At 36.8% G+C, this 27,463-nt stretch overlaps 1 protein-coding gene and 1 long non-coding RNA gene across 5 annotated transcripts; one reads left to right on the plus strand and one right to left on the minus strand.

Moving 5' to 3' along the window:
* Positions 1 to 202: 202 nt before the first annotated feature.
* On the minus strand, positions 203 to 27,430 carry l(2)gl (LLGL domain-containing protein l(2)gl). 4 transcript variants are annotated; one of them, XM_069058516.1, is made up of 14 exons: positions 27,286 to 27,430; positions 26,963 to 27,063; positions 19,585 to 20,006; positions 19,158 to 19,375; positions 12,322 to 12,551; positions 9,848 to 10,079; positions 9,262 to 9,795; positions 9,017 to 9,205; positions 8,669 to 8,959; positions 8,088 to 8,607; positions 7,766 to 8,015; positions 7,471 to 7,717; positions 7,282 to 7,322; positions 203 to 1,158 (listed from the first exon to the last, which is right to left on the minus strand). In XM_069058516.1, exons 2-14 carry the CDS (start codon positions 27,044 to 27,046, stop codon positions 1,063 to 1,065), a joined length of 3,354 nt encoding a protein of 1,117 aa, XP_068914617.1. In that variant the 5' UTR covers positions 27,047 to 27,063; positions 27,286 to 27,430; the 3' UTR covers positions 203 to 1,062. The 4 variants fall into 4 exon arrangements, with proteins under 4 accessions (XP_068914617.1, XP_068914620.1, XP_068914618.1 ...); XM_069058519.1 differs by lacking the exon at positions 7,282 to 7,322 and having other exon boundaries at positions 7,612 to 7,717; positions 27,286 to 27,429; XM_069058517.1 differs by lacking the exon at positions 7,282 to 7,322 and having other exon boundaries at positions 27,286 to 27,429.
* Positions 11,594 to 12,542, plus strand: LOC138138549 (uncharacterized). The gene is made up of 2 exons (XR_011162051.1): positions 11,594 to 11,770; positions 11,823 to 12,542. It is a non-coding gene; the product is annotated as an uncharacterized lncRNA (long non-coding RNA).
* Positions 27,431 to 27,463: the final 33 nt, after the last annotated feature.

Below are 27,463 nucleotides of genomic sequence, written 5' to 3' on the forward strand. Positions count from 1 at the left end.
ACTTTACATGCAAATAGACGTGAGAGAGACGACACTAACGTAACGAATTTCGTTTTCCGGTTGGTTTATAGCGCCTACTTGAGACTGTATGAGACAGTATGACTCATAGCCCATGAGAAAATCCAAGACCTCTACAACCCTTTTCCGTCATGTCACGTTGACTGACCATAATAGTTGTTGCAGGGTGTCAAGAAAAGAAGAATTCAGCAATAAAATCTTTATTCACTCAGTGATGTTTCTGTCATGTGAATCATTCATAAATATAATCTTCAATAAAATGTGAATAAAATACCATAATATAAAATATTATAACGAAATGTTAAGGCCATAAAACAAACCTTTTTTTTCTGGTTGGCAGTGACAAACTGTTGCCAACATGTCTAATAAAAAAGGTTGCACTCTCACACTCATTCGTTAACCTCCACCACTTTGTTTGTATAAAAAGCTGCTTTGTAGAAACTGTTGACACCGCTGCTACTACGTGTAAAAAATGATTAATTTGGAAAAAACGATGTCAACAGTTTTTCCTAGTTTTGGTAGAAACGGCTTAAATTTTAGGATCCCTCTTTTAATAAATTATTGACTTAAAATGATAATCCATTAGAGTGTACAAAAGAGCTAAGCAGTGACAAATACTGTTTCGATAATATAAAAAATCACGCTTTTATCTTTCAAAATACTTTACAAATTTCACGGCAACATCGAAGTTTATTATTGTTAAAATTCATTGTAAATATTTCAAAATTAACTTTTGATTTAACATCTAAATAATTATTAACGATATGAACATACATACTATATATAAAAAAACAAGTACAGTATTCCGAGATTTTGTGACAATTTTGAAACGATAATGGTCCCAATAGAGCGTCTACGCTAGATAAGTACTGGATTTACACGAGAATAAACTTAAGTCAATTTTTTAACTTTGTACTAATCAAAACGTTCACAAATTATTAGACTCCACGAGAACTGTTCAGGCACGTTGACCCCAAATGAATCCCGAAAATCATACGAAATACTGGACATGTTGATATGGCAATTGTTACTTAGTTTCACCGATTATGCGTCTCCGTTCAACTGACCATCGGAGTCCAATTCTTCAGCTGATGCCAGCGGGGCGCGGAGCAAAATGTCACTAACTTGAATTTTTTTAATCTGCAAAGTAAGGACTCATGTAGCAAGAACAAGAGCAAGAACGGTATCGACCAAAAAAAAGTTTCCAAAAATTTGACTTTTTCCGAACAGGAAACTGTTTTTTGTTCACCGCTGTACCTGCACACGGAAACGTCAAATTTATATCGATTGAAATTCTATTTTGCAATGAAAAAGCGGAGACTCTTAAATCATGCTTTTAGAGACTCTTGGAACGAGTCCGACCAGAAGCCCTAGTACCACCACCTAAACGCACTCCCATTTCTTTGCATTTATCTTGTGCAGGAGTCACTATTATATTAAACTTGACGCTACCGTGTTAATCCCTAAGTGTAAACCTCATCCTAGACTAGTTTTGGAACACTACCCCGATCTGAAGGAGATTATACCACTTGATCAAGTCAATTTGGTAGTTTAGTTGGCCAAGAAAAATAAAAATCGAATTTTGGATCGATTCGAATGGACTTCAACCCGAGATCGGTTGAACATCAAGTATTTTTGAGGGCTTGACAGCAAAATTCTAACCTTAACTTTTTTACGTGGAAAATGTGATGAAAACTAATACAGATTGAATCTGGCTTTGATTCTCACTGGTCAATTTATGTGGGCGGAGCAGATAAAAAGTTATAACGGCAATACTATAGTCTATAGTAAGCATAATTTTACATAATGGTAGATTATTATTTAACGAGTTCCACGAGTTCCAAAAAGAGCCCAATTTACACACGAGCGAGTTGAATACAACGTTATTTTGTTCGACGAGCCCCTTAAAGGCACCAAATGGCTTAAAATCTTTAAAATTAGCTTGACGTTTCGTTTTGACATTTATCAAAATCCGTTCACACAGGAGAAAATTCTCAAATTCTGACAGTGTCGAACAAAAATTTTTATTTATAAACAAAATGATTTTTTTAAATAAAAACTCAATTTTCTTCATCTGACGAAAGAAATTCTACTCCGACGTCATCTACTTTTGTTGTAGAACCTCGAATAGAATAATGAAAACTATCTTCATGTTTAGAACATTCCACTATATAGCGTAAATAGATTTTTTTTACTCCGCCACTGTCATATACTATGGCGGACAATAAATTTAGCCCGGCAAATTTCTGACATTTCAAAAAAGTCAATGCAAGCGACCATTTATTGTCATTATGACTGATGTGTCAGTTTGTCAAACTGAAGGTTTAGCTGTTTAGCTGTTTAGCGTTTCCTTCGCCGTTTTCGCAACTTACGGATCATGACCCACTAGCATAACTAATTTGTAGTAGCACTTCTCTCTCGTCTCCGACAAATTCCTCGAATGCAGTTGCTCGAAATCAAATGTTCGAAATCAATTGCTCGATTGTAACTTTTCTCGAAATACAAGTTCCTCGAACTGCAATTTCTCGAAAATGTTTTGCTCGAATTTATATGGTCGAAAATGTGTAATTGGAGTGTAATTAGTAATTATTAGTAATTACGGACTAGTCGTAACAATGACATTAATGCCTTCAAAATATTCCTGTAAAAAAATTTCTCGATTCTGTTATAATGCACTTACTAACCTTATATCCCAATTGTATATTGCATAAACTTATTGTTTTATAAAAAAAAAAAAAAACTGTTGCGGCCTTGGAGAAAATAATGGAATCTCAAATGCCTGCACCCGAAGATCTGTAACGGCCTTACCGCCTTACCGCAATTACAAATCCCTCATCATAAATAAAACCAGTCTTCACATTTTTAATATCGTTTGATTTAAAATCTAATTCATATTTTTCTTCGGTAATTTCGTTTATAAATTTTAGAAATGAATTCTCTTATCAGTGTAAAAATCAGAAGTTAAAATTTTTGTGTAAAACAGTTTTATTTTAAATTTATTAAATGCAATACGGATGTGGCCTTTGTAATAACAATCACCGCATTATCCTGTGTATGATAATTACTTTCGAGCAAAACATTTTCGAGAAACTGCCGTTCGAGGAACTTGCAATTCGAGCAATTGACTTTCGAGCAATTCGTCTTCGAGCAATTTACCTAGATTCCTTCTCTCTAGTGCACGCTTCTTTTCCCAATTTTAATTTTGATTATTGCTGTCACGATGACAAGAATGACAAAAATCGAAAATGGGGTTAGTTGAACATAATGCCGGCTTCACATATTTATGTCAAGCCAATGACAGGCTGGCCTAAATTTATTGTCCGCCATAGTACGTAAGCGATTCAACAGATCTACAGATCTACAAATCCCACATTCGTCTTCTGCGCAAACCACGTGATGTCATGTTTCGTTTTGACTTTACCTCTATTTCTTTACGGTGTTGGTATTTTTTTGGTTTTTATGCACCGGTGGATTGGCGACACTTGTGTCAAACTCAAATTCATAGCGTAAAATGTATTCACGTTGTTTTGGCATAATGGGAGGCCATGGAAATTTTGCATTTAATTTGGTAAAGTTCATTCACGTTGGATTTTCTTGGTCAAGGTCAAATTACTTAGTTTTTAGGCAGTGCGATTTTTTTATAATAATAGATATTTTAGCTGTGTACAGTTAATTTCAAAATTATCGAGTACACCTCAAAAATCAAGAAGTCGATTTATTACAGTTTTTTCCTTTTTGAAATTTGAGCGTCATATTTTTTATATAGGTTAAGTGAGTTTGACAACATAAAATGTCGCTGATATTTTAGAACACCATAATAGTGTCTGTTTTATCCTCTGCACGATGCTCTTCGCGATGTTATAATACTGAACTACCTCTGGATCGACCATCCTTCTTCTAATTTGGAAAGAATGAGCATTTTCGCTTTTTCGGTTAGATTAGGCATTTTGTTTGTCAAAATTGACATTGATCATTGACAAAAAATGTAAGTGCAATTCACACTGTAGAAAATTAGGTGTACTCTATAATTTTGAAATTAACTGTATGTCGCCAATAAAGAAGCCATGTCATGCGTAGAGGTAAGAGGTTATGTTATTCGCTATCAATAGGTCAACTTGATAGGTATTTTTCAGTTCCAACGTGAATAAACTTTAGTACGCTGTCTCATGCATTGTTGTCAGTTTTACTAGTTTGTAAAAATAGTTTCAAAATACATAGTTGTGGATAAATATGGCAACTATGTATGAAAATGTATGTGGCAACTCTGTAGGTAGGATAGAGTTGACTCTAAAATTAGTATATTGAAGAGAGTTGGCTCCATCCTGGTTCCTAGGGGCGTTTTTCGATGATAATTGGCTGCACTTTTATTGTCAAAATTATCATTGTTGGAACTTCGTCCAACCACTTTTGGGACACCCCCTCTGTCGAAGGGGTGAGGACGTCCAAAAGCAGAGATCAACCCTCAAGGACAGAACAAAAAAAGATTGACTCAAGACAAGAGTCGTCTCAATACAAACACTTTCTTGTTACTTGTTTTATATTATTCAATAAATTGTTAGTTTATCCAATATACGACTATCAATTTTGGTCCTTCGACACAAGAGAACAATCATTATCTGCGTTTAAATAAAATTGCTCATTAACAAAATGTCTCTAGAGTGAAAATAAAATATAAATATGTTAACTATTTAAATTTGCTTGAATTACCTTCACAAATTTTGTGAAAACCAGGTTGCCAACTCAAATCTAACTCTCACTCTCAAACACTCCCCTAGGAACCACGATCGAGCCTACTTTCTCTTATATACCACTCTAGAGTTGACAGTTCATAGTCGCGCAATTTTGAAAATTGTCAAGTCAATGTGCAATGATAGCGTATGTTTCAAAAAATTTGTGGTCAAGTAGGCTATAAAAAACAAAAACATTAAAATCGTAATAAAATGACAATTTCAGAGAGAGCTGAAGAACGGTTCTTTTCCTACGATTCTAAGAGATTTTGCATTGACTCTAACATTTAATACTGCCGCCGCGGACGAATCAGTCTTCAGCCGTTTTATCCCGTCAGAGCGCTAGGAACGGTCGTATACGTAAATCCGTACGCTGATAAGATTGCACATTTTTTGACGGAAGACAGAGACAAGTGTGGCGGGAATTAATCTACAAGGCTACAACGGTTTTCTTCATAACGTGAAACAATTGAGATGGAGAGTTTAGTATTTTTCACTGTGTTTGTCTCCAGGGCACTTAAGTCAGTTTTTGTTGACTTAAGCCTACCTAAGCGAAGAGCTTTGTTCGATTTTCCCCGTGATCCACAATTCGTTAAATCAAAATTGACTTACCTTTTAATGAGGACCGTGAAGAGACCATGGACCGATTGGCATGGGTGGAATTCAACGATAATTTTGGACTTCGGTGCCACTTCAATTAAGTGGGTTTCACGACACGAGACGATGGTTACGAAACTAGGTGTTTTCACAAACACGGTCAAATTCGAAGTCTCTCTTTCTTCCAAAAAATGTCCCTCACCGGTGGGGGAGGTTTCGTCAACCCCGATTTTGCACGGCATTGTGAATCGGTTAACGCGCAATAACCAATGAAAGAGGGTGTAACTATTTTCGAATTGAATTTTTAAAACTAACTTAAACTATGCGCTAAAACTAAACCGAACAAAACCAAACAAAAATGAAACAACTAAAATTAACTATTTACAAAACCCAACACACTGCGTTGTTTTGGAACTAGAATTTAAAAACGTGCAATCTATCAGCGTACGGAGTTTACCCAGATCAACAAAAACAAATAAATCCGCGCAATATGTGTAAACAAGTAATGTAATAACAATAAACAATTAACAATAATGTGTTTTAAATTACTCTAGAGCAAGTGTTGAAAATGGTAGCCTTGAGCTTCGAGCCACATTGCCTCTTCATGTTCTCAAAAACACGCACCAATGTCTAAGGAGTTACTCGCTCGCATTCTTCTTTAATTCTGCTTTTCAAATCATCAATTGTGGGACAGGTTCCTTGAAAATGGTGCTTTTTAAATGAGGAAACAGATAATAATCAAGCAGCGTAAGTGCAGGTCAGAAATCTCGATTGATGCCATAGTCATAGCAGTTCATTTATGCGCGCATTTTGCGTTAAAAAAAGTGCCGTACCGTGTCATTTTTTGACGCAATTATAAAATTTTCCATTCATAATTAGTAGTTTTTTTAATGAGCTCGTATGTAAATTGGGATTTTTTTGGCATGAGTGGGCCAATTTAAAACGCGAGTAAAACGAGGACACAGGAGAAAATTTTTAAATTTTGAGTGTCGAAAAAATTGTTATCTAAACTTACGGGCGCCAAAAATTTTTTTGTATGCAACTCGTTAGTAAAGTATCTTTTTTTACTCGGCGGATTTGCGCACTCGCTGCGCTCGTGCGGCTAATTTTCCTTCTCGTAAAAAAAGTATTACTTTACTCACTTGTTGCATAAATAACTATTAATAGTTTGCATACGTCACTTTAGCAGACATAATAATACCTATTTCAGAACCTGTTAACTGAAATTAAATAACGCCACACCTGCTCTACGCACATGAAACGTCATACAAATGTCAACTGTACCCCACCCACAAAATTGACACATACATTTTCGTACATAGTTGCCATATTTATCCAATACCATTCTGAATCACCCAATATGTTTATTTTGATAAGTCCCGTATGTGAGGCACTTTAGTGACGGAAATCAAACAGTGTCCAACGTTAAAAACATAAATCATGGCCTCCCATTATGCCAAAACAACATGAACGGTGTTTAACATGTTGATTTCGTTTTACATGAAGGCGTAATTTACACAATCAACAAAATATTTATCGTGTTAATGAAATTAATTTTTGGTATTCACATCACCAACCACTCAAGAACTCAAAAGATTACCCTAAATTTCTCATAGATAATTCAAATAAAAGCGAACATTATTGGACCAAAAGACGTGACGTATTGTCATTTTTCATTGTCAATTGAACCACCAAATTATTTCGATAGCACTTCAACTCCTCTCAAGTTTGAAGAAAATTTCTTTGAGAAATTCTCGCTTCAGATCGGTCCATTTGCAAAACTGTTGTTAGTTCTTCGCAATTGGTAAGTAAGTAGATTATTTCTGGCGAAACGGTACCATCAGCCGACTGAAATGTTAGATCGGTTAATGTGTTATGTGTTGTCATTCGTCTCGTGCTAGAACGTTCGATCAGAAAAAAAGTGTGTAACAGGGCTAACCTCTAATATCGGTGCAGGTCCGTCCGTGTCACTCTCTATGACTACAAAAGCAACAAAAAAAGAACACATTTAAAGCAGATAATAACAACGAACAAGCTATTTATAAACTGCACAACTCGTACAGATTTGGCAACAAGAAGAGCACATATTTTTTTCTTTTGAGTCGAAAATGACAAAAGCATCACTTACTATTTTCTTGGGCGCCAGCAGCGGTCGTCGTCGTGGTGGTCGTACTGGAAGACGTGACGGCACCGTCTTGACTACTACTTATCACTGTCGTGACCGTTTTCGTCACGCACATGCCCGAAATGCGTCTGTTAAGCTCCTCACCTGAGCCGAGGTAATCCTTGACACTGTCTATGGTGATGTCGCCGACGCTGCTCGACACCGTCACGTTGTGGAGGGCCTCCTCCCCGTTCTCTCTCACTTCTTCCGTCTGCAAACGCGTCGGTTACTGCAGAAGGTCGAACAGGTGGACGCTTACCTTTTCGCCGCCGACGCTCCCTTCTTTACTGTCGGCGTTTCCGTTAACTAAAGGGGTCTCGTTCTGGGCCTCTTCTCCTTCGGAATTGGCGTCGTCGGACGCGGCGTCTTCCCTCTCGCCCGACGGCTGTGGAAGATAACACCTCGCGGTAGTCGCACACGTCGCCGACAACGATAATCTCTGCAGTTCGGACGAGGAATGGAGATAAAGGGCTTCGGCGTTTTTCGTAAACACGAGCGAAGAAATCCCGCTACGAGACAAAATAAAGAAAAACAAAAAGTAAACAAACACTCTTCTGAACCGAACGAGATCCTGAACTCACTTGATGTCTTCGCGTTTGATCGCCGCCGCATTCAACTGTCTCTTTAAATCTGGAATGCTAAAAACGAGACAGTCTCCGATGTTTGTCAAACATAACAAGTCGATTTCGGAATGTGTCGCCTCCGTGTCGGGATTCTTGCAGGAGAAAGTTCCGAATGCCATCCTTCTGACCCTGGCACCATCTTGCGCCGTCAGTTTGAACTTGCAGAACGCCTTGACCGCCGGCAACGTGAATATTTTGAACTGTTCCTCTGACGCTATTATCACCCGATGAGGTTGGGTGGTGTCCGGTAGGGGTGCCACGCCCTTCTCCACCTCCAGAGGTTCGGGCAGAGGCCTGTTCGAACCGTCCAAGACGGCGATGGCTATCACGGGCGCCCTGTGCTTCAGCTGGATCTCCTTAGCGATATAACAGGCGACGTCGTCGGTATCTCTTTTCGACGACGAAGGCACGGTTATCGTGAAGGTATAGACGGTGCCGTTGTTGATGCCTGCCCACAGGGTCGGATTTGTGTTTTGTACTACAATTCAACTCATGAAAAAACTAATCCAACTCCGGCCGCTGTTATTTTGTGTCATTACCATTGATCAGAAAAGTTCTTGCAAAATATAGGCATCTCACGAATGAACTCATCGAATCGTCGACGGGACGCGCCTCGATCTGTCTCTCGACCGGTTTGGCCTCCAACGGACTGAACTGACCGTCTTCGGACTGTGGAGGCTTCCGATTTGGAGGGGAGTTCGTCGTCGGTGTGGTCTCGATGTTGGCTCGGCGCTGCGACCGTCCTTTCCTCAAACGTCTGAACGACTCCCTAAGCGACTTCTTGAACGATTTCCGGCGCGAGATGGGAGTGTCGCCGGCGCCGGTGAGATCTGACGACGGTCGACGTTAACTCGGAGGTTCTGGCAACTGCAGTCGCGATCACTTACCGTTGGGGTTGAGGGTGCACTTGACCATGACCGGCTTGTTTTTCAAGTAGTCGAAAAGGGCGAGTCCGTGCGCCGTTCCCGCGGCGACCAGACCCCAATCGGCTTGCAACGCGCACGCCGTCACTGCCGCCGGCGGATGCAACTGAAGGATGGAAGTGGCCTGGAAGCCCCTGGGTTGGTGCGTCTCTCCTGCGAAAGCAAATCCGTCAGATCCGTCGCGTTTCTTGTAGTTCGTTCCGACAAACCTAGTTTGGGGGGCAGCTGGTTGTGTCCCTTCCAGACGAATCCGTCCCGATCGCTCACGATGTTCATCGTCGTCACTTTCACCTCTGCGTCTAGCACTTCCGTATCGAACTTGGCAACGACGACGTGTCCGGCAGTCCCCGCCACTATCAGCGATCCCGACAGCGGACACAGCACGACCTTCTTGACGGCGAGACGGGGATCGTCGGAGTACGGATCGAAGACGCCAGTCTTGCGGAAAGGCGGCCAGTCGTCGTCGACGTCTTCCGGATCAGGAACGGCCTCTTCCAAGTCGTCGCCGGCGAAGAACTGGGAGGTGCTGAATTTGTACATGGGGGTGAGGGTGACCCCTCCGGCGTCCCAAAAGCGGACGGTGCCGTCTTCGTGGCCAGTCAGCAATAATTCCTTGCGCGGGGTGCTCCCTTTCGAACACAGAAGTTTGCCGCCGTCGATGGGCCACGGTCTGGCTGAGTAGATGTTGTTCGTTTGGGCTTTTCCGGCATCTTTCAGTTGCTCCCAGAACTCGTCGGGCACCCCTAAGCATTTCGAAATTGGAATCTCTTCGTGCACGTCTGCCACAATACATACCGGAAACGTGTTGGCTACAAGTGACAGCGGATGCGTGCAGCGACACCAAATAAGGCAAATTTATCATCTTCCAATCCTTGGATTGGAGATCGATCACGACCAACTCTTCTTCGGCCAAAACGACGAGAGCGTCCGGTTCCCCTTTGTTTAGGCCGTTTGTCGCATGGTTGTTCTGAACATCTTCGTCTTCGTCGTTTTCGCTTCTCGATTCGATCACTATAAAGTCTATCACCTTAAAAAAAATCAATACATATAAATGAACATCTTGGTAAAAATTGTTAATGATCGTTGCGAATGTTGAAAGTCAATAACAGCAAAACTCGTTTTTTTTTCCAAAAAAAAATAAAATAAAAAGTAGGTAGTCTACAGTCGGTACTAATGACTGATAAACAATCTAAACAGATAATAAATATCTTCATCTTTTATCTTATTTAGAAAAAACAACACATGACAGATGAATGCCTGAAACATATTTACCTGAACAAAAAAATCTACACATCATGTTGATCAATTCGGCGAACTGATCTTGTAAATTCTAATAAAGGTGACAGTTACATCTTCATTATAACTAAATCGATTGTTTCAGCCTTGTAAGTTCTGACAAAGGTGACAATAACACCACTCTGAATAAATTATTAAACATCTTGTCTTAAATTTAAATATTCTTGAAAACAACTACGATTCGAAATGCATGTGAATTCGGTAAATTTTAATTTAGTAAGAAATTCCTATAAAATTTGTCGATGGAAAAAAAACAGTGGCGGCTGACCAGGTCACTGCAGATTTATGTTTTTTTCTTTATCCGTTCTTTATAGGGTTCCTGTATTCAAACTAATTCTACACGTAAATGTTCTTTAGAGAGATTTTCAGAACTTTATTTTATAAACCATCCTTAATTGGAATTTTTAGTAATTTTTTGAAAGTAATGAAACTTTAAATCTTAAACGTTCCTTTGTGCAACAGATTTATATTTATTTGAATCTTGATGTTTGAGACTTCACCTTGTCCATTCGTAGTAGTGCTAAATTTCAGAAGAATTAGTTTTCGTTACAAAAGCGATGTCGTTGATTTGCTACGACAAAACAATTTCGGTTTTCCAAGTTGCAAAATTTTAACAAAATAATCAAGCCACGACGCCACTGCTCAAGAGCAATCAACATCTTACCAAGATAAACAATTGATTCACTTCTAAAATAATAACTTATCTAATTTTAAAATAATGTTCTCTTGCATTATTCATGAACTCCCTAAATTAATAAAAGTACCATTTAAGTGCAAATTTCGTTGGATTAAGCGTGCACCAAATGTCGAACGGAATGTGTAAATGTGCAGATTATTCACAACCGAATAATGGTACATAATAAAAAAAAAAAATTTTCACATTTGGCGCCCGAAATTTAAATCTGTGAATTTTTTACTTGATAAATTTAGATCGTTCTAATTCGTTTTATAACTTGTAATGATGATTAAGAGAAATTAGAATTAAAGTGTGCTACTTTTATAATTTAATCATGACTTAAAATATTTAACGTGTAAACGTTTCGATTCGAAATGCGAAATTTTTGTTAAAAATTGCAAACGCAAATAAGCGAAACGTCGATGACGTAAACATGTAAAGTTTCTATTTTTCACTACATTCGTAGATAGAAAAATAATCTTGAAACCACTCTAGTATCGGTTGCTTTATTTGTCATATTTTACGTTTAAAGTTTTGTAAAATTGAGTGACTCATTTGAGATAATCCATTCCACCGATGACAAATATATTTCGCCATTCAAAACATAGGAAACATATCAGTAATAACGATATTCAAACAAATCAGTTTATAAATTTAACCACAAACGTGTTCTAATAAATTTTATCGCAATAAAAACAGACCCACGACACCGTAAAAATATTGCAGAATGTTTTTTTTTCGCGCAGGTAAGACTGAAATCTTTCGACTCTATTTTTGAAATATTATTTTATTATTTAGGTTCCTTCCAATATTTACGAGCTGGTGTTTACGCAAGCGTAGCGCAAGTACCCATTACTGAAAGAAACAAATATTGGCACGCGATGATTAAGATTAGAAGAAACTGTTACCGAAACAATATTTTCTCTATTCTATGAGAAGCGAATTTAACAATAATTTGACCTGCTGCTGGTGCAGGACGCGATCAGAGTGCCATTCCGGCGTCACTTGTACATGCACACAACCACTAAGAAAAAACCTTACAAAAATCACACTTTCATGAAGGTGAAAGGTCAAACACGCATGCATCGAACTAACGACCAAAAAAAAAATCAACTTCACACACAGATTAGTCACAAATACCTCATTCCCAAACGTTTCTTCCTCTGTATCGGAATTTTGATGTGCCATCTAGCGTGGAAACAAACCAATTTTGCTTAAGAAATGCACCGATTTCGTGCGGGGTTTTTTCTGTTTTTTTTTGTTTTTTGCAAAAACATGTCGACAATCCGATTCTTACCTTGCTGGTGAAATCGAAAGCGACGTGCTGGTCGTCGTGGATGACGGACACTGTGTATTTGTCGCTGCCCGACGATCTCGGTAAACCACCAGAAAATACTATCAAAGACTTGCCCTTCAGTTCCTTTCTGATTATCTTGGGGATGGCTCTACAGGCGAAGGGACCGTAGGTTGTCACCGGGTCCCTGCTGGGTTTCTCGTTCTGGTCCAGATCCCAGACCATGTAACTGCCTAAGTATTAAACAATAATGTCATGATTTGTCACAAAAAAAAAAGAACAAACAAGCAATGTACAAGAGACAGATTGCAATAAAAATTCGTTGTATTAAGTATTCGTTTCTGTTAGGTTATAAATTTTAATTGATCTATGTATCGCCAGTTCGGTAGTATAATATAACAAAAAATACAAAAGCCGTGAGGAATTGAGTGTGGTCTCAAAACTTGTAAAAAATGCAATTCATTGGAAAACCTTTTAAAAACGCAAATGTTATTAACAGACGTAGCGCAATTTCATTCTGGCAATTAACACTTTCAAGGCACCTGTAATAGTACATATACCGCACATTTACTTAATATTGCATTGACCGATAAGTCGATAACAGATTGCGGAATAAAAAGGTTAAGTCCGTACGAATCGATTTAAGAATCGACTTTGAATCAATCACGGACACTTCGAAGGCTGACTCGATTATAAAGAGCGATCAAATTAATTTGTAATCGAGTTATCCATGAATCCGAAATCGTATGTCGTTACTTGAACTACACGCTCCAATAAACACAGCGCGAAACCAAGGCGATCTAAAGTTACAGGCCAGGACACTGGCTGCGTTGCCACATTCTCTGGTAGGCCATTCCATGACCTACGATGTTCCTAAAATTTTGAAACCAATTTGACATTTAAAATAAATTTTGACAAGTCCTTGGTCAAATTCGTCAAACTGAATTAAAAGCGCCTTTTAAGTGTTGCGTACCAAATTGCAACTCAAATTATGCGTCTTCTTCAAATTACGTAGGTACCTGTATTTAAGTTTCCATTAAATGAGGAAACGAACCCAATTTGGAAAGATATTTGCAAAATCGAAAAGTGAAGAAATCGCAAAAGCAGCCATGCTTGTGCTAAACATTTTAGGGGAACAGATATAAATGGGGACAAAATAAAGCGACTTCTACCAAACGCGGTGCCAATAACTTCTAATTACAAAGAAATTACATTTTGGGAAGAAATAATCAAAATTAGTAATGACCCCCACAATCACTTGGGAAAATCTTTTTGGCTTTAAAAAGGAATATTGAGATGAGACTGGGAAGCAAATTACAAGAAATGGGGTGGGATTCAGGCAATGGGGAGAACAAAATTGTTATATTTAAGTTGGAAATGCCCACCTCGCGTTAGTTTATAACCAAACAGTTTCAATAGCCCGGAACACAGCAGGACATCTGAAATATTATCAGTAATGAGCACCGTTATTTTTCTGTCCCCAAGGTGGATTTAAACTGTATATTACAATGCGATAATGCATTTTTAAACTGTCGCAAAATTAGATCACTCATATTTGACAAATGCAAATTCAATGACAGGTTTAGTGGATTTCGAATTTTTTCACCAAATGTTGGTGAAGCAATGTTGCCAGACTGTGGTAGGCCATTCCATAGCACACTGTCTTTGGTCAGTGTCATGGCCTGGTAAATGAAGATCGCCTTGGCGAAACACGGTTAGATTTCGACATATCAATCGCAAAAGACATACGGATTCAAATCAATGGATGAGTCGATTACAAATTAATTTGATTGCTCGATATTTTCAGTTAACCAGATAGAGTTAAATATTTTATTTTTCACTTTAGTATAATTGCATGATAACTCCTAGGATACGAAATACGTAAACATGTCCATAACAACCGGGGAATAATACAGGGCGTAATAAGAATAAGCGGGCGTAATGAATTCATAACGCCCTCATCAATTCAAAATTGCAGAAATGCCAATTTTTTTTTTTTTAAGAACACGTTTAGTGAAAAATAAAATCTTGTATGCACCACGGCGTCACCGAATGATTACGCCCATCGAACGATATCCATCTCTCGGGCTAAAGCCCTCGAGCTGGATTCATCGTTCTCCGGGCGTAATCATCGTTGTAACGCCCTTGGTGCATAAATAGCTATTATTTTTCACTTTAGTATAATTGCATGATAACTCCTAGGATACGAAATACGTAAACATGTCCATAACAACCGGGGAATAAAACAGGGCGTAATACGAATAAGCGGGCGTAATGAATTCATAACGCCCTCATCAATTCATAATTGCAAAGATGCCAATTTTTTTTTTTTTTTAAAGAACACGTATAGTGAAAAATAAAATCTTGTATGCACCACGGCGTCACCGAATGATTACGCCCATCGAACGATATCCATCTCTCGGGCTAAAGCCCTCGAGCTGGATTCATCGTTCTCCGGGCGTAATCATCGTTGTAACGCCCTTGGTGCATAAATAGCTATTGAAAACGGTTTCTCATAATTCCTTGTAATTTGGCATAGTAATTACGTGAACTTAAATTTCACTATTCGTAATTTTTTAATTATACAGAGTATTTCAAAACTGCGGCCAAAACTTTACAGAACATGATAAAATATGCTATACTGAATAATGAATAATTAAAAAATAATTCGTTTTTGTATGTTTACATAAGATAAAGAGTTGCAAAGACTTGAACAAAGAGATTATGTACCTAAACACTCTATGTATGTGTATTCATATTATTTTAAGATGGCCATATGGACATTGGACATAACTGACATGTTCCTTTAAAAAAAGCTTGTTTTCCTTCTTTTACAAGGCTTTCGAAACGCTCGTTTTATTTAATTTTTTTTATTTACATTTGGCAACATCGATTTACCTTACAATTTGCAATGTCAAAATTATTATTTTCATTTCCTGGGTACAGTTGGTTGCAAAAATGCAGGAACTGTGAGAATAAAATTGACACATTTTTACAGTTTTTTCGTAGTGTGAAACCTTCTTACGAGAGATAGGTTAGAATTAGGGTCAAAATTCAATGATATTTAAAAAATATATTTGATAGGTACTGTCAAGTACACTGACCGGCACAAAGAGCGACTCAGTATGATTTTTTTAATCAATAATCTTGAATCTTGAATCTTGACTGGTTTACAAATCTATGAGGGGCATGATGACCAACTCAATAGACCGGGACCAATGGCTTAACGTGACTTCCGAATCACGAGATAGAATATAGCCCTTTTTTTTCGCCCTGGGTCGGAATCGAACCCGCGACCCTCTTGAAATTATATTTGTGCTTATTTTTTTTATAATAGTTAAATTGAGATATTTTCAATGATCGGGAGTGCTGTGGTCACCATGGCAACCGAATTGTTTTATCTAAATTACGTGTTAAAAGATTTAATTTGACAATACGAGATACTAATTTATTAATTTATTCATTAATGTCATCGGAAACCGACTTATCGCGGAATCAGGCGATTCAAAATCAAAGAAATTCCTTTTCGAGAGGATTTCCCTTGCCATTCAACGTGGAAACGCTGCAAGCATTCGGGGCACTTTTCCAGATTCCGCAATATTATCGGAAATTTTTGTATTATAAAACAAAAATGTTTATGTAATTATGTTATAATATAATTTATTTATTTTTTCTACAACTGTCAAAAAAACGTGACATTTATGCATCGTTATCAAGTCGCAAAGTATGTCATTTTTGATAGTGAAAAAATATTTGTCAAAAAGTTTCCTTGGATGCTAAAATAGTTATATTTTAGCACCCAAGGAAACTTTTTGACGAATATTTTAGCATCCAAGGAAAATTTTACAAAAATTAAAAAATTCAAAAATTTTAAATTGCTGTTGTAGAAAAAATAGTGTTTGTATTTCGTGCGCAAGATGATTGTTTTGTTGGCGCATTCGAATGAGTTTGAAGTCTCGACCTGACGGTCTCGACCAAAAACTCATTCTCATGCCCCAACAAAAAACAATCACTTTGCGCACTTAATACAAAAATAACTATTTAGATACTAATTGAAAATACTGTTCAAATTTTGGCAATTCTTCGGCAAAGAATAACTTAAATAACACTTTTCAAGACAATGAATTACTTAAAATTCAAAGTGCCGGTCAGTGTAGATAATTAATTGACAAGTGGACAAAATCAAATTTACCTTAGGAAAATTTCTTTTCCCGTTTTTTTTTTCGCAACCAACTGTATACTAGAGATCGTTAGTATGACTGTACACTATGATAAAATGATTGCTGTGATTATACTACTGCCTATTATTATCACATTCAGAACATCTTCTGTACAATGTTGCCACTTTTTTAGTAATTTAAACCTCAGCTATAAAATCATACAGACGAATAAAAAAAAACGTTTGATTACGATTTCGCGTTAATATTGACATGGGAAGTTGCTGTGTAACATCTTTTGGCGATAATTTTGGAGCACGCTGTATACAGGTGGCCCAGAACTGGCGAATCAGATTTAAAGGGCATATTTCTTTGTCGTAATGGAGGTGAAAAACGTTAAGAAAAATATTCAGAGTGCGATAACTTTTTCGTTATGAATTTTTCAAATTGAGCAATAGTGTTCGAGCAGTTTTCACCAGAAAACTCAGGAGTTCTTTCCTTCAGTTACTAATTAACGTGTAAATTTCTTTCAGTTTTTCAAATTGTACACTTCAATTTGTTAGAAAATAATATTTTGGCACTAGTGCAAATTATCGATAATTGCACTAGTGCAGTATTATCGCTGTAATTCGATCGATATTGGCTAAAATTCAAATATTCGAGCTTTTTGATTGGATTAAATTTTTCGAAGGAAATACATAGTCACTAGTAATATCCCGAGTGCATGTCAAATTATCGACAATTTGACATGCACGAGGATATTTTGGCAGACCATTTCCTGAGAAAAATTTACATGATAAGTAACTACAAATAAACGTAATTCTTTTTAAAATATAAAATTAATACCAAATGATTTTTTAATTAGGACTACGCGAAAATTTGGCACTAGTGCAAATTATCGATAATTGCACTAGTGCAGTATTATCGCTGTAATTCGATCGCTATTGGCTAAAATTCAAATATTCGAGCTTTTTGATTGGCTTAAATTTTTCAGAGGAAATAGTCATATAAGTCAATTTTCTACTTAAATGGATATGTTAAGTTAACTGCCATAAATGTAGATATCGGTCAAACAGAGCAGGTTCATCATAATGTTTGGTGTGGTGTTATTGGGCAGCATACTATCGGTTCTTTCGTTATTAATGACAATTTGACCTCTAAGAGAGATATCTAGAACTTTTGCAACAACAAGTTGTTCGCAGACTAACAAAACTATTCTCAAACTATGAAAATCGGTAGATCCCAGCTGAACCATATGGTTTCAAGAAGACACAGACCCACCTCATTTTGGACGTTAATTGCGCCAATATTTGGATGAAACATTTCCCGGCAAATGAATGGAGTGGAGGGGAGCAGTTGAATGGCCGGCTAGGTCACCCGATTTGACTCCGCTTGATTTTTATTTGTGCGGTCACGTAAAAAGTTGGGTTTATCTCAATACTCAACATCGAACAATTAGAAGAACGTGGAACAATCAAAATTGCAAATACTAGTTGTAATATGATTCGTTCCAAATCGTTGTCTAACGTATTCATTATTGTCAAGAAGATAATGGAGAACACTTTGGTCATCTGTTTAAAACAAAAAAAATTTTCAATTTTGTTTCATCATTAAAATTTCTAGTTAACTTTCTTTTAAGCACTCCAATTTTACAAGAACCTTAACATTAGTTGGAAGTAGCGCATTTTCTTCTTTATTTTTTTCGATTGTTGATAACGACAAGATCTATGCATAAACACAGTTCACGTTGTTCTGGCATAATGGGAGACCATGATTTATTTTTTGAAAGTTGGAGACACTGATTTCCGTTACCAAAGTGCCTGACATGCGAGCCTATCAAAATGAACATAACATGTTGCTGAATTTCCCGCGATGTCCAAGTATTCTTCTATTGCAAACTAGAAACACTGACAACAATGCACTAGAATTGACGCACCTCGAACTTAGAAAAATACATATAACCTAATTCAACAGGCAGCTTTACTATCAAATTAAATTTAAAATGGCCTCCCATTATGCCAAAACAACGTGAATGAATTTTAGTAATTACTGTATCATTAAAAAAACTAGTTAGTCTTCAATCTCAAAAAAGCATAATGGTATAAAACTGAAAAGATTGCAGATAATAGAATTTAAATACCCCTAACTCTGCACTAAATTCCCATAAACCGCTTTCAAAATATTTAACAGTGTCTGTACTTTTTAACGATCCTCTGGAGTTTAGATGTTACATATCGGGAACTTCGACTGTATTTGTGTTAAAAACAGTTTATTTTAAAACACGCATTTTTACGTGAAAACATAAAATTTGAAGTTCGTTAAAAAATGTTGACAAACATTTTCAAAACTGTATTTGGATTTTTAATCAGTTGTAATTAATCAGTAGAGTCATGTTTCATGTTTCCTCTACAGTCTCGAAAACAGAGAACAGTTTAAAATAGATCAATGATAATAAAGATAAGATAGTTGTTTCTGGAAATTTTTTGCCATTAACCATTCTGTGTACATTCCTATTCAACTACACAGAATAAATTAACGACTCACAAAAGGCACAGCCTCTTCAAGAAATCGATTATTAAACTTCAATCTTAACGAATAAACGAATAAGTAACGTGAGCGTATATTTTTGCACAATTTAAATAATTACGTTGTGGTTAGCTCACGGACATCCTGACGACTTACCGTCGTTGTGGGAACTCGTGAACGTCTTGCCATCTTCGTGCCAGCAAAGTGCTTCCAACTGCTGATTCGAGACAAAAGTTTTTATTGACGAGTTGTCGCTGCGATTCCACAGCACAATTAGGCCTCTGTTGTATCCTATGAGAATGTGGTTCGGCTGTTCTGGTTGCTCGAATATCGCCTCGACCGCTCCCGGATTCAGTTTATAATCTTGAGGAACACTGCAACGACATCACCGAAATCAAATGGATCGTCGGTCACTGCTCGACGTCGGGAAAAAAAACACAACTTACTTGATCCTCGCCACTTTTACTTTAAACGTGCGACAAATGCTCAACAATTGCCTCTGATCGAAAATATTCCCGCTACTAGAATTCGCAGATTTAGCAAAACTGGCGACAATCTTTTCCCTCCGTTGGGGACAACTTACTTTTGCATCACCACGTCTTGATAGATGATGTCCGGAGTCATGGTGAAGGTCGCCAGGTCGAGGAGGTATATGTTGCCGCCTTCCGTACCCAAGAGTAGGTATTTGCCGGCGCTTTCGACGCACATTGTCGAGATTTTCTTCAGTTTGCCCTCGAGAGCTTGCGATTTCATCTCGACCAGACTGCTCTTGTTCACCTCCCACAGGTGCAGCGAGTTGTCGTCGCAGAGGGTGACGACGCGACCTTGGTTCGGGAGGAACACGGCTTGGGTTACGGCGATGGGGTTCTGGTGTTGGCCGTAGAACTCCACTCCCGGGCGGCCGAACACCTTCACAGCCCCGGTGGCCGTTCCGATGCACAGGAGGCGCAACGATGGGTCCCAGGCCAGCGCCGTTGGTTTGTGCGGAAATCCATGCTGCAGGGTCTGGAATCAGAGAAAACTTATCACATTTTGCAAAAACGATCGCCTTCGGAATTCTTCACGATTCATTTCAACTATTGTTGACAAACATAACATGTCAGATGGCGCCATCACCAATTCGAATATCAAAGATGTTGACGTTTTTGTGAGAAAAAATATTTTTCACTGGACGCTACCAGTTCCAGATGGGACACGTGTTTGGGGCCTCCGATTTATATAAATTTAACCTTTGGAAACGTTGTGTGGGACGTTGATTTAATAAATGCAATGACATCTCAATAACGAATTCAGGAAAGCGGGACGAAAACGTGACCGGTCGATTCTTATCAACCTTTTAATACAGTTAAAGAATCAATCAGTGCACAAATTGATGGCCGTACGATTGGATTTAATTGTTCTTTTTGGTTTGCATGGAAAGACTAGCTTTCCTACTGTAAATTCATCTCTCTGGACCGACCAAGTAGAATAACTCCACCTTATGGAATTCTAAAACGAATTAAAAACATAATCTTTGAAACCTGGATCGTCATTTTTTATTTTTAAGATGTGATTATCGGTGAAAACTGCTCGAGTAGAACCATCTAATCGTGTAATTACCTCGCACAGTAACAAAATGATTACGGGATCTAAGACACGTGACTCGACAAAAATGATTCCCGTTCCTTTCACCAACATACAGTTCATAATGTATAAGCTGTTTAATCCGGTAATACGATAAGAGTAAAATTCAGTTTACAAAAAAATATATACAGATTGTATCGAGTGTTCAAAGGAAATCCTGGGCTGGGAAGGCGTTGGAAACCGTCAATTGTTGTGCTTTTTTAAAGCGTAGATTAATTGGAGCATGTTGACAGCTAACCTAAAATTTAGAGCCAAAAATTTTTTCATTTTTTTCTTTCTTTGACATGTTTTACACCAAAAATAGAATAACGTAACGATTTCTATCCTCGAAGCAAATATCTAAGGGCACCCTTTGCTGAAAACAAACATGTTTAATTATGTTGCGATTAAATATAAACAAATGTCATTCCTGTCAAACGGCGGGAAATTCAAACTTTACACTGTTCTAGACGGTTTAATTTTTCCAACGCCTACTCAGCCCAGGATTTCATTTGAACGCGCGATATCTAAAATGCGTGTGTTAAATTTAATATGTAGCAGAACTTATTAAATAAAACATTTTCCTATTTTAAGTTTTTACGGAAAAGCCTTACAAATTGATTTAAAATTTGGAATAAATTGGCTATCAAAATGTGTACCCGCCTATGGGTAAGGGCGAAAATTTTCTGTTGTGATAGAAACGGAGTCTTGTCACAAAAGCTACATTGTTATAGTACATATAAAGATTAAAATTCTCATTCAAAAAATAGAGACTGGTTAATCAGTTAATCACACAAAACGACTCGTTTGGTAAAAAAGAGCAAAAAATCTTGGACACTTACAGGAGCTAAATTAGGTGCAAAACAACTCAATATTTTTGAATCGTTAATTTAAAAAAATAAATTAAAGCCTCATCACCGCACTTTTCACCTAAAAATTGACAGTTCACATAAAAGCGGCAAAAATTTCTGTATATGGGCATGGCCTGTAGGTGTACGCGATTTTTTTTGAATATAATACAACAGTATATCGTCGATTAATCGCTCAATTTTTTCATAAAATGAAACTATCCACGTGAATTCATTAATATGAACGGAAATTCTTGTCCAGTAGTCATCAATTTTAGAGAGATGAGACAGATGTGATGGTTATTTTGCGGAAAAGATGATATATGTATTATATTGTGAACGCACCACACGTTAGTTTGCAGAGTAAAAACACAAACAACGCAAAAAGTTAAGTTAGATTTAAACAGCTGATCCATAATCTGTAATCCGTGGTGTGTGTTCACAATCGACTCTTCAACGCCTACTTTGAGGATAAATTTAAATGAACGCCCGATACAACAATAGAAGGAAGATCTAACGTCAAGCTGTCAGGAATATTAATTTCTTGCCAAGATACTTAATCATTTATCTGAAACAACGCTTGATTCTGTTGAATCCGAAGGACGAGCAGGCGGAATAAGAACAAGATAAATAAAAAAAGAAATACTCAAATTAAACCGCATTAATTGATGACTTAACGAGTGTAAGTGTTGTAGTTGTAGTTCGTTTGCTCAATTCCGGTATTTCGGCAATCTACAAAGATAAAAATGCCAAAAAGCTATTCAAACTAAATGAAGAGTTCGAGCTAATAAAAACTTGGTAATAAATTGCAGAATAATGGTTGATCGTATCTTATATTTTAAAAAACCGCTAAATCTTTCCAACTTCATATCCCATGTAGGATTGTTTTGAATCTAGATTTTCTTCAGAATTAAAATAATATTTTTCATGGAAATCAGAACTGATTTAGAGTACGTAAATCTCAATGTGATATGCCATTTCGAAATGTACTCTGATGTATTTTATGTAGGTACACGTATTTATTTGAATTTAACTAGCACTGACTGCCATTTATTATGGAACAACCTAACGTTTGTTCAGAATAATAAATGACAAAAGATATTTCACCTAATAATGTAACGAATGACGCGGCCCGGAACAATACATACATAATTACAAAACTAACATCAGTACACTCTTGAAACGTGATCTACGTCGTACGTGTGTTGAAATTACTGTTGTTACTACTTACTAGAACTTTTCTTATCTTAATGATGTGAACAGTAAATAGAGTCATCTTTACATAGAAAATACTTGAGCAGAAATAAAATATTTAGAACGTTGCAAACAATGTCAAATTTTAATTAGGTCCTGATTTGGCCGAACAATTTTTAGCTTTTACTACGTGGAAGAAGTTGGCAGTAATTCAAATAAAAAGACAAATGTGAAATATCTTGAAAAACGTGAGTGTCGTAACTATTTAAAAGCAACGTAAAGATGGTCGCACAAATAATATAACGTCTACTGCTCCCGATGACAAGTTGGGTCGTTTTTATGACCACTCGGACATGAAATTTCTCGAACACGCTCATAAAATAACTACTTCTTGTAGAAAACTATTTGAACATCCTTCTTTGTGATATAACAGCGATCTGGGGCGTACCAACAATGATGACATTTTTTTCTGGCATTTGATTTAAAAAAATTAATCTCTTGAGAAACTCTTCATGACATAATTTGTCGCATTGTAACATATTACATACATAGTTCCTTTTAGAAATAAATGTCCGTCCCTATTCGGAACTAGAAAATATCCAGTATTGCTAAATAAACTCTTCTTTTTCTATTGGGAACAAAAAAGATCATCTCATGTGAAAGTTGCTTGGCTTGGCAGGTATTTAATCAACGTACATATGTTTTCGATAATTTTCAGTTTTCCGTCCGTTTTCGTTTTATTTGAAGTAAACCTTGCTTCAGACATAACCTCGTAGCTCGTAACATATTCAATAGGGTGAGATTGGGAGACCGCACAGGTCATTCAATAAATCCTCTTCAGAATTCTAAATTGAGCACCGCGTTATAAGTTCCTTAATTTTCAAAAATGTACCTACATTTATTCTTTTGGTTTGTTGATTCCAACATTACTTTGCTGATATTGAAATATCGAAATTAAACCATGTATCGTTTTCTTATTGATTTTTTTTTGTTTTCGATTTTAAAAATCGATATCTCAAGAACCATCAGTCCAAATGTCATACATGATGTATGGGCACAGATTACTCATATAACCAGATAGTGCACTTGACCAGCAATGCATTGATTGTAGCGGTTCAAGATTCTTGCCGCGGTAGCTTTCGTTTGGTTCGCGCGAATTTAAAATGTGATCCGATCGACGCGTAATTCTAAAATTGTAAATTCAGCAAATAAGAATTCTAATCAATTCTATGGATGTTATGTCCATAAAAATGATACAGAAAATAAAAGCAGAATAAAATATTAACGCAATATATTTTTCAGAAAGAAAAAATAATAAAAAAAGGAATACAATTCAAACAAATCAAATATTCTAAATAAAACAATCAAAATGGAAACGGGCTAACCCATACAGACTTAATTGTGGCATGAAGTAAGTTTAAATTTTGTTGTAGTGAATTTAAACCACAGTTTTATTTATACCAATTAATTGTAAGTTATTATTAGGCTTTGGTTCTAAAGATATTATGTTATAGTCAATTATAACTATTATATTAAGAGTACATTTCTATATTTTCTGGGTTAGGCCGTTTTATCTTTTACACTACCTCAAATAAACGCTTCACAAAGTCACAAATGCGATACATTCAATAACTTTCTGTTTTTAAGTGTTGGGCAATTTGTTGCGGTTGTAATATTTTAATGCATAATAAATTCTCATGTGGACATACAGTTTTAGAGAATAATCTAAGGGAAAATTCTTCTTTATCGTATTTATTTACAAAACCAACTAAACAGGTTTTTAAATTCGTGCGAACCAAAACAGAGACTTGCGCACTGAAACTGGAAACAATTCCAGGTCCGAGTGCACTATCTGTTTATATGAGTAATCTGTGGTATGGGTACGAATCAAAATCGGTAATTGTTCACTTTAACTACTTCTGGAATTTTCGCGTTTTTTTCTGGCTAGACAGCCTCAGAACGTCCTCCTAGATCGTTTCCCACCATTCAAACCTTGTGCAAATGCCTGTTTTTCTCTCCTGTTGTGTTTCAAGGTAGCGCCAGTATCTTAGTATAACTAAAGGGTAAGGAAAATTCATTTGCACAAGGTTTGAGTGGTGGAAAACGATGTAGGAGGACGCCCTGAGGCTGTCTAGCCAGAAAAAAAGTGAAAATTCCAGAAGTAGTTAAAGTGAACAATGACCTCAAAATCTAAATCTATCCAAATCTGCAACAAAAATTTAGGGTTGCCATTTAAACAAATTGACAGTAACGTCATTATCGGGAAACGGAAAAGGACGAAAAAGGAAAATTATTTCTTGAAAAAAAATTAAATTGATCTGCACGAGTTATTTTCGTAAAATTCAACCGAAAGAAAATATTTCCACTATTCCAAACTTTTGGCGCTCATTGCATAATACTACTTGAGCAACAATTACTGTTTGAGTTGGCAATAAAATTATGGTGACTTTTTTGCGTCCCTGTTGGCTAATTTGTCACATAACCGGAAGTCACGCGAATTTGATCGATCGCCGAAAATTAGGTTATGTGTGATGCGAGCGAAGCAACGGTTTATTGAAAAATGAGTTTTTAACACGTTAAGCGCCATGTGCATCCATATGGATGCAAAGTAAAAAAAAAATCGAGACGTTTACATTTGAAATTTGTCAGCTGTTAATAATGACAATGAAACAAACGGAAATAGGTAGAATTCACAGTCTTGCCAATTTCAAGTACATTTTTTTATTGCCAACTCAAACAGTAATTGTTGCTCACGCGGTATATAGGTATTTGAGACAGAAACATAAACACCAATATTTAACGCTGCTTATTTTACTATTTTCATTTACTTCACGATTAACACATTCTGTACATTTTTCCGTTTTGTCACTCCTTTCATGGAATTGACAAATTCTAAAAACCTTTCGTTCATTTCTCAAGACAATAAAGATATTCATAACTCTTTCTGTTCTTACAAAGTACAATAAAGCGACACTTCATATAAATTTTCCGATGTGTAATACTACGATAACCGAACAAATTAATCCGCAGAATATCAATGAGATATGAAAAAGAAACGAGACGTGACGATCATTACAAAATCATAGTCGCATCACGAAGCGATTTTCGGAAAATATCGTTAACCAATTGATCATCATTATCAACAGGATGTGTCTGATGGAATGAATCATTCACGAGCACCAGGCACTATCTGTATGCACCATCAGATCGACTCCGCAACATCCAAAAACCAAATCGGGGTTAGGCAAAAATGAACGGAAACAGTTATGCGTTAGTCGTCCGACAGAAGTTCTCGTATTTACCGTATTCGAGCAAGTTTTGATCGAACTTACTTAATACATTATGTACGTTATCTCTGTCGAGACAAGTTTCGTTTGCGAAATACACAAAACGTGTTCAGGTAGTTGACAGGTAAACCCGTCTGCACACAAATATTTGATCATAATTTGGGAAACGGACGACAGGTATTTACTTATTTGTACCTAGAAGAGGGTACAAATAAACGGAACAAGATAAGAAAAGGGTTTGTCAACCTAGATCTTAGTGGAAAAACTATTGGCCAAATCAAGATAATTATAACAATTTAGTACCACCGAACCAATTCTAGGAAATGATAAAGATAAAAGTGTTTACACAATGACGAACCGATAGCGATCACAAACCGAGACGATGAAATTTCTAAACAACCACCGCACGAGTTGAGACCTTCCGCTAGTCAATTGTTATTGTTCTTCTGAATAAATAAAAATTGAAAAATGTGTGTCAGCACAACAAGAAATTGTTTAAGAACAAACAGAAGAATGATAACAATTGTATTATTGACGAGAATGGCTTATTAAAACCTATCTTGAAACCATGCTCTGACCGTTCCCGGTGAAATAGCAATGTCGGCAATGGTGCAGAAATAATACATAATTTGATCTGATCAACCTTGACCTTGTTGGTTGAGAGAAAAAAACCATGCAGCACCAAGAATTTGGAGTTTTCTTATTCCAAAACGAGAGATTTTTCCAATTCTACGCACTTTTGAACAATAAATCATCAAAAAATTTAGACCGAGACGTTACATAAACCTTAACCAAATAAAGATTAGGTAAGTTTCGGTGTATTTAACATTAATAATAAAGATAATTAGAACACCTGTAGCCCAACCCTAGGCAGTGTTTGTTTTGATAAGATAATAATAAAGCGACAGAACAATACGATTTTTACGAAAATGGAGACAAAGTGCCCTTTAAACTCTGCGAAATTACACAACAATTAAGGTTTCGTGAAAATTGACTTGTTGCAAACGCTGTTTTCGGGGTTTATACTCACCCTTCTGTAGCAGAACAAATCCTTTTGCAGTTTCTGGCGTTCAGCTGTAGGATGAGGTCCTTTGGCCTTTATAAATTTGAACATCGCTCCTGTGGATTACTCTGTAACAACCGTTTGGTTTGTTAATTGAACACAACATCTTTACTCGTTCGATCGGAACCCGGAATTATTTACAAAACAATTCTGACATATGTCAAATCCCTACTTTGTTTCTTTTTACTGGCCAACGCCTGCTCGACATGCCGATAAATACAAGTATAAACCGTCGAAAGTGAAACACGTACGCGTGGTGTCTTAATTATAAAGAAAAGACCGTTGTTTACCTGTCGATTTATGTCACACTTCCAATTTTATATTCATGAATTGCACGAATAACCACAGTTTCTGTACTAACGCTAACGCACCATTACACGTAGTTGAGTCACTGACCGGCGGAATATGAAAAGTAGGCGGAGAATTCGCTTTGTTGCCAGTTGCCAACCGAAAAACAAAAAAATCACT

Source organism: Tenebrio molitor, chromosome 9, assembly GCF_963966145.1.
Source record: "Tenebrio molitor chromosome 9, icTenMoli1.1, whole genome shotgun sequence".
NCBI lineage: Eukaryota > Metazoa > Arthropoda > Insecta > Coleoptera > Tenebrionidae > Tenebrio > Tenebrio molitor.